General features: G+C 41.4%; 1 protein-coding gene across 2 annotated transcripts; it reads left to right on the top strand.

Moving 5' to 3' along the window:
* Positions 1–5,444: 5,444 nt before the first annotated feature.
* LOC127754025 (uncharacterized) lies at positions 5,445–7,866 on the top strand. 2 transcript variants are annotated; one of them, XR_008012743.1, is made up of 5 exons: positions 5,445–6,143; positions 6,294–6,392; positions 6,855–6,976; positions 7,266–7,602; positions 7,788–7,866. XR_008012743.1 is itself a non-coding variant. In XM_052279477.1 (4 exons), exons 1-4 carry the CDS (start codon positions 5,577–5,579, stop codon positions 7,291–7,293), a joined length of 816 nt encoding a protein of 271 aa, XP_052135437.1. In that variant the 5' UTR covers positions 5,445–5,576; the 3' UTR covers positions 7,294–7,866. The 2 variants fall into 2 exon arrangements, 1 of the variants encoding a protein (XP_052135437.1); XM_052279477.1 differs by having other exon boundaries at positions 7,266–7,866.
* Positions 7,867–8,569: the final 703 nt, after the last annotated feature.

The following is an 8,569-nucleotide window of genomic DNA, read 5'->3' as shown; positions in this document are numbered from 1 at the left end:
TGTGTTGTGGATCGACCAACCATAATTCCAAACATAAAAATAAAAAAAAAAAGACTTGATTGAACGGAAAAAAGAAACAACTTACCCTTTCTTCTAAAAAGTATTAATTACTATAAAGCATCCTCCATGGTTTGGCACATCATCAAAATTGTGTTAGCCGTTGGATCAACATGATCTATCTTTGATGTGAACCGCTAGATGAGTGTTCTTTTCCACCATTGGTGTAAACCAGGCCCAAAATGTGGCCGAATTAACCCAGAGGTACACTAACGAACTGCCAGCAGGAAACCAAGAATTGGCCATCTTCAGCATGCATGTATAGTCAGAAACCCAAACGTTCGTTATGCCACAAATCTAGGAAGCACAGAAACAAAACTGAAGGGTTCACCTTAATGGTAGCAACTTCTCTTGGGTCTGTGTGTTGGTGCTGTCGGTGTGTAGGTGGTGGTATACTTTTTTCGTTTTCCTGGTTATGATCTCCTCTGGTTGTAATCTTGTAATTTTTTCTTGCTCTATCGAGAGAACTTCGCTGATAAGCGAGCATCGGTATTGGCTTTTTGATAGAGGAAAAGAAGTATGCTGAAAAGGTCCACGTATATGCATTACTTTGGTAGTAAAGGAATATGCGTGAGAGGACTAGTCGTTCTAAAAGAAAAAGAAAACCTTAATGGTAGCCACCGTGCTTTAATCCCACCACATGAGGCTCATCACCTGCCGGTCGCCCTTTGGCTTGCTGCTGGTTGAAATCAGCACCCTCTCTCTCCTCTTGAGAGATGTCAAATCTGTCAAGTGCTTCACCATAGCTACTGGTACTTTGCCTCAGATCAACTTATTGTTCAGTTGGAACATTCCCTATTTCTGCAGTGTACCAGCAACGACACTAGATGGTAGAGTCATTGTTTTCTCTCACCCAAGGTAACCAATCTCTCATCCTTCTATTTTTATGAGGGAAGCTGGCTCAGATTAAGTTTCCCTTGTTTTTGCTAACAGATAGCCATGTGACTGGTTTATAGCAAAGATTTTGCGTTTTACTTCGCAAAACTGCTCGAAGCTATTGGAATTGATATGTGGATGAAGACCCTATATGAAGATTAATTTCTTTAAATATCATAAATGCCCACTTTAAAATAATGGATGCATGTAAATCTTTAGTACCACATTGCCTATTATAGGAGAGCGGTACCTCCGTCAAAGAGTGTTCTCCTCGCCACTTAGAAACTTGTAGTGGTGAGAACTAGATGAATGCACATGCCAAAATTGGCCCCTCATTGTTGCAGAGACGCAACTTCATTTTGTAATTTTGTTTTGCTGCGTAATTCGGTGTTTGAAAACACATCGGACTTTCCGGTGCATGGAATGACGTGTAGTCTGGATAGGTTAGTGTGATTTGTGCGGATTGGATTTTCTAGTGTGTGGAACGACATCTAGTTAGGATAGTTTAGAGCAACTGTTGGTATTTCTTAAGGTCCCAGATAAATCTGCAAGCGCATGGATACAAATGCAGCATTTCACCCAGGGAGTATTCCAAGGGTATCACATTTATCTTTTCACAGGAAAAGCGGCGGTGTAAAAAAATAAGTTCATGCATTCCTTAATCAAGCTATAATTACTTTACCAAGCTCTAAATAGGGGTTAATTGATAGTATGGATAAGGGTAGTGTGATACATAGGAGATTCATCTCTAAAAATGATACACTAGGTAGTGGAGAAGAACTAAAGAGATCTATGGTTTAAATGTACTTTTGTATTTATAATGTATAGTTTACACTTAACACATACATGCTTACAAGGTTAGGACTTAGTTCTAGGCACCTAGGTACTACCGAGAGACCACTCCTTGTTGGTTTGCCAGCGTGGTTATGGCATTTTACGAACTCTTACATCATACCCAGATGTGGAGGAACACAAAGGACGGACATGTTTGTCACCACCTCTCATCTACCTCACTTTCCGTGGGACATACCCGCATCCAACAACATTTTGCTGACCTAAGCACCATGCTTATGTTACTAAATAATGACACTAATTCCCCTGGCACTCCCACCTTTTGGATGGACAAGTTAGAACTAGTGCAACCCGTTAAGGTCACTGGACCATTACCATAGCATAGATCGACTAATCTAATCAAGTGAATCATATAAATGAAGTATAATCTATTCATAGAGCATATAACTAATGAATTAGCATATCAACTATGAACACAATATAATAAAGAAGATAATTCTATTAAAGCAACTATAGTCTTACAAGAAAGGTGAAGTACCAAAGACATACCGGAATCTCCGAGAAGACTATAGGCTCAAAGATTACTCATAACCTAACTCCACTGCTACTAGAGAGAATGCAAGGTATGGAGTGAGAGATTTACACCTTGAGTGTGTGCTTTGAGAGTGAAGAGGTGATCTCTGTTTATAGCTGGCTTATGATGGTTGAGGAGGTCGGTAACTCCACAACCGCCATCAGGAGCCAATAAGGGATCACCACATAGAAGGGAGGAAATGGGGGCACCACGATTGGTTCAGCCGAACCAGGGTTCGAACGTACCAGACCCAACGCCAATTGGCACCGCCTTTGGTGAGTGGCTAACAGGTGGGCTCCTTGGTTTGTTCCTGGTGGTTAGGCCCAACTTTAGGTCAGTTTGATCTGACTTGTGAGCCCCTCGATACGTGTGTTCGCTAGAGGTGTGTTTCTTTGCATGCCGGCTCAATTCTCCTTCACTTTAGTGCATAATCCCTGCATCATAGTATTTCTACAATATAAGTGGAACTACATTATTTGTAAATGATATATATGTAAGAAATGTTAGTTCTCCCTTTGTTTATTGTGATAGTTGGTGGTCGAAATTTGTATTTAACGGTTATCAACATCCACTTATGCAAAGAAACGTATTTTCGAGATCATGTAGATGTCCTATTATCTCTATAGATACGGAGTTGCTTCCTGCACGTAGCACACACAAAAAACAATCAGGGTTTGCCACTTTCTCTATACCGCGCCACCAGGAGAGAAAGTCTCTGGAACCATTGCCTTTGATGACTTACAGTAGGAAAAAGGCACCAATATGGTTTCTTGGAAGCGCTCTATGTGACTGCTAGCTGGTTTGCCCCTTCAAGCTGATCCTCTTCCACAACCGAAACAGAACCATCGGTAAATCTCAATCATGTTTCGTATGTTTGATTTGTTATTCGTAGCTATCTTGTATATAAGTCCAGATCAACTGAGTTGGTTCAGCTAGTTTACCTCTTTTAACCTCATGATTTATTTATGGAATAAATTAAATCTACATGCAATTATGTTTTCAATAGTCCAAAAACCTTACTATAGGCACTATGGTTTTACTAGAGCTTAATTTGCCGATGCACTAAAGCCGCATAAATTCACTGATATGCACTTCACGAGATGGCACATAAGGGTTACTCATTGGTTGATGGCTATGAAATGCTTTTGGGTTAGTACTAGCAACCAGAAGAAATTTGAGGAAGTCACTACTATCTTCGTGGGATGTATTCTTAGCATTCATTGTAATTGTTTGGTTGGGGTGTATATGTACATGACCGAAACAAAGGAGTTGCGGGATGTAATGAATATCAAATTCGGTGCTATTGATGCTAGTAATGATCTGTATGTCTTAGCGCAATTTCATGATATCAGGATGGTTGACAACCATTCTGTTATCGAGCAGGCTCGTGACATATAGACCATATATGGTTGCTAAGGAATTTGAATACCTTAAGTGTGTATTATCGGACAAATTTAGGTCCGTCATTTCATTTCTACTACTGTGCTTGGCTCAATGGAGCTGAGTGGCCAGCCGTGCTATGGAAGGGGGTTGGCTGGATTACTCTGGCCTGTTGGACCAGGTAATTAGGTCACTCGGGCTGTGGAGGCCGGCTGAACCATGTCTTGGTCCGGTTGATGTAATGCCTGCCTAGAATTAGCTCTAAGCAGCCGAAATTATCTTTCTTTAACATGCATGTTCCTACAAAATGTATTGGGGACATCAAAACTTGTGGAACCTATCTTTTATTTGCATTCTTATTAGAATATTACTGGTATATTTATTGTTTAAAGACTGCCAATAGTTGGTGACTGGTGGTGGCCAGCAGAAGCAGACAGAGCTCAAACACGGATGCGATGGTAAGCAATTTTTGTAGCCTTAAGATGTGGGTGGAAACTCGTAGGACTTACTTATGGTATTGCGAGGTTGGGTCCATTCTTTGTACAGTAACATTTCCACACGAAGCTGGCATAAAAAAGTGCATTAGAAAATTATTACTGCAAACAGTTTAATACATGCAAAATAAAAATCTTGAAATATAAACACACTTCTATAGTATGTAAGGAGGCTACTTAAAAAAATATATTTGTTTGGAACATCTAATAGATCAATCAATTGTAACCTTTTGTAGGTCTTGAATGACATTTTGAGTATTTTTTAAAAAGTATCCGTTCCAATAGCATATTGTAGAAAAAAACAGATAAAGTCAATGATGCATTATAGAGGAAGACAAAGCTAATGGCAAATCGTTGAACTAGAGTAAACTCGGTGGCATAGAAAAGGTTTTCTCAATAGTTTAATGCAGGTGATTGTCCCAAGGAACCGCCTACACTAATAACAGTTTAGTGCAAGCTACTCCCTATGAGAAGAATATATCCAAATATTTTCGCCACATTCATTGACAATATATTAGTGCCTAAACTTTAAAATTTTAAAAATTGCTCTATGTCCTATTGAAGTGAACAAAGTATGGTTAGATCAATATTTCCCTATAGAAATATTTTTCGGATGGTTCTTTGCCAATGTCAAGTTGTGAAAGAAAGAAGACCAAAAGATTTAAAAACTGACATTAGTAGAAAAACATATCTCAAATGTACCTCAACAGCTAGCTAGACAAAGAATGAAACGTTGATGTGTCCATTTCCATAAGCCCAACTGAACACAAAACTAAATACGGGATACAATCACCTTAGGTCCTTCTCCATGGGTTTCAACTAAAGAGAGTGGCATGTTATAGTTGAGAATATATCATGAAATTAAATTGACAACATGAGAGAAAGAAAGGGTTCAAAACAATATAATTTCATAAGTATAGTTTAAGAAAGAATGCCATGGAACTATGCGATTTAGCATGAAACATTTTGAAAACCCATGTTTAATTGGAAGTGCAATGCAATTGATATCACAATAGATGTTGGGATAACACACTTGCTATTCTTAGCTGTGCTATTGAAAGTACAATTTAAGTAGCATATGACACTTGAAATATTTAGCTAATATAAAAGTAGGAGTTACTTCCCCTCCAATAATACAGGCCAAATCATCCGGACTAATCTGGACCGTCTATCCGTGCACAAGTTTTCTCCACCGCACGATTTCACAGCCGAGGATTCCACGCGCGAAGACATCGCTCCTTCTCCACCCGCGGCCGCGGAGACCGCGCGCCTCTCTTCCTCGCTCACTACCCCCCGCGTCCTCGCAGGAGCGACACCCCACTGCCGCCGCTCCTCCGCGTCCTTGCCGGACCCGCCGCGGCCGTCCTCCTCGCTCGATCCTCCTGCTCCCCACTGCCGCCGCTATGCCGCGTCCTAGCCGGAGCCGCCGCGGCCGTCCTCCTTCTTCCCCACCGCCACGCCCCGCTGCCGGCGCTACGCTGCGTCCTCACCGGAGACGCGGCCAGATCGTGCTTCTCCCACTCGGATCAGCCGCCGGAGCCGACTTCGGCCCCTTCTCCGCCGCCGGAACCGACATCGACCTCAGCCCGCGGCCGTCCTTCTTCTTCCCCACCGCCGCGGTTGTCCTCCTCACGGGCTTCTCCTCCGCCCCGCTGCCGGCGCTACGCCGCGTCCTCGCCGGAGCCGCCTCCGTATCGTGCTTCTCCCACTCGGATCAGCCGCCGGAGCCACCGCCGGAGCCGACTTCGGCCCCTTCTCCGCTGCCGGAACCGAACTCGACCTCGGCCTCCGACGGCGCCGGGTTGGTCTGCCCTTCCGCCAGACCCACTGCCTCACCCATATCATCGTCGATCTCGGCTCGCCGGATTCCTTCGCGACTGTGCAACCATGACTCCGGATTGGCCTCTTCCGTTTACCACGCTCCTCCTCCGCCTCGCTCAACACCCATGGATCTCCTTTCAGTGATGCAGGTACAAATACCTTCCTCCCTCCCTCCCAAATTCCTTGATAATCACTACATCGATTACCACCAGCTGTTGATTCTGATTGCTCTGGTGATTTTGTGCACGAATTAGTGTTTTTTTTTATATCCGATGCTTGTGTCAAAATGATGTGTGCAGTCACAAAGCATGGAGGGAACTGACGCCTCTTGTCACCACTCACCAACAACAGCAGCAGGAGAAGCGTTGGTCCAACAATCAGGAGGGCAGACAAAAAAGGTTCGTTAGCTCTAATCCAAGAACACAGCTCCTCAATGCACAGCTTTTCTCTATATGTGAAGACCCTTACTCCTGAAGACAACAGGTTTCTGTACTTTCACCTGTTCATCTAGCGATTCCAAAATGTGGCAGTGGCAATGCGGTTTGCCTTGATTTGGTTTGTTTTGTTGTGCTCCACGATTATCAGTTCAGAATTTCAGATAAATGAAGGTTGGTTGGTTAGGAAGCAGGAAATTCACTGCTAATCTGTTATTTGTCAAAATGTGACAAGCATACTGATCTCTTTGTTTTGTAGAGTAGTGCTGACTGCACGCTAAGGAACCATCAACCCACCTTATACGATTTTAATGGAAATTTATACATTTATAGCTTCTAATGCATTAAGTTCATTTATCTGCACACTTTGTCCTCGGAAGTCATATATGTAAATTCACCTAAAGTCTGAATCATCTTTGTTGATAGGCACCATCAACTTCCAATCAAGAGGATTGCCATTTAGTTGCAAAGATCATTGTGACACAATTATGTCCGTGGATTCTGTTTTGGCCTGTCTTGCTTCTGAAGCACTTGATTTGGAGAAAAAGGTATAAGTTCCTTGTTTTTTTTTGCCTTTTTGAAGAATTCCCTTCAATATTTTACGCTTTCTGCTTAGAATTTTGTTGGATCATGTAGTGCCACATAATTCATCGCAACTCCAGTTTATCCCTTCTATATAATTTATTTTTGATGCATTTTGATCTGCAATTGGCGGATGCAGCTACCCTGCTGTCTAGCTTCATGTTAGGACATAAAAGACTGGTTTTATGCACATAGTTCTTCTTGAAATCACACTATGATTTTCCGAACTTTATGTGTGCTTAAACATTCTCTCAGAGTATGTTACTGGACTCCAATGACGTAGCTGCTATCTGCTGATGTTCATGCTCCATAGTCCTCTGGGCACTATTGTTGGCAGATGCACTTCTGTCCTCTCCAGACAAGAATCAGTATCAGACTTATCTGCAATTCTGCATGTTAATGTGTTATTATTATTTTGTGTGTCAACATGATGCCAATGTTTATCAGTGTAAACTCAGCTAACTTCCCTCTCCCTGTTTTTTTCGAGATAAAGGCAGTCCTCATGGATTAACTAGCATCATAAATGAGTACTTCCCTCTCTTTGAGCTAATACCATGACACAAGAATGGCTTGGTCTCTTCCTCTCTGCTAGGTACACCAGATATCCGATGAAATGCCTTTTATGGTAAAATTTGGTGATGGATTTCTAGGTTCTTCGCACTATTATGCTGTGAATATTGAATGCTCTTCTTTGCACATTAAGTTGTGTTTAGCTTAAGTAAATAATGGTAGCAATTTCCAAAATATGTGTAATTAAGAATGTCTTTTGCAGTGTAGAAACCAATGGGAGCTCTATAAAAATCTGCAGCGTAGTAACCTGCACTTTGCTACCAGTAGAAATCAGTCGGAATCAAAACGAAGGCAGAGGACCAGCACTTTGGGCAATTAGAGACTTCATGACAATAAATTTTAATTTCAAGCTGATTAATTCCATATCGTAGTAACCTGCTGTTTTTTTCTCAAAAAAAATTCCTGGCTACACTTGGGAAACTGAAATGGAGGGAAATCATCCATGTTTGGAAGCTAAACTGCCATTATTTGCTTATGGAAAGTTGGAAACCAATGACTGAATATTCTATTATCTCAACGGACATCACCAGCAATTGCAAAGCTTTGGAATGCAACAGCTTGAGAGGTACAGTGTTAATTATCTTTCTAATGCTAAACAGTGTTTTGCTGTACTAGATGCTAGGTATTTGGTTCTTGATCTGTTTGGAAAATTTTCACATGTACATGAAACAAATGTCATTCAATATTCATATAGCTACCTACTTTGCTTTCCAAGGGAGATGAAAAAAGGGAAGCAGAGGAAAGAAGGAATATGCTTCATGCATGTGACTCCTGTTGTTTATCTGATTATTTGTATTCTATTTTATCCAATGATTATATGTTTGTTAAAATGCTTTGACTGGATGGAGCGTTTATAATCTCCTGATCATTTGTTTGCTAAAATGCTTCATATTTATCATTAATATATTTTCTATTAATATGATTAGCTTCCCTGCAAATGTAAGCCTGTAAGGATATTACTGAGATGATTAAGTGGAAAAATCCCTAAT

This window comes from Oryza glaberrima, chromosome 11 (genome assembly GCF_000147395.1).
Source record: "Oryza glaberrima chromosome 11, OglaRS2, whole genome shotgun sequence".
Taxonomy (NCBI): domain Eukaryota; kingdom Viridiplantae; phylum Streptophyta; class Magnoliopsida; order Poales; family Poaceae; genus Oryza; species Oryza glaberrima.
This window is presented reverse-complemented; position numbering and strand designations above follow the sequence as displayed.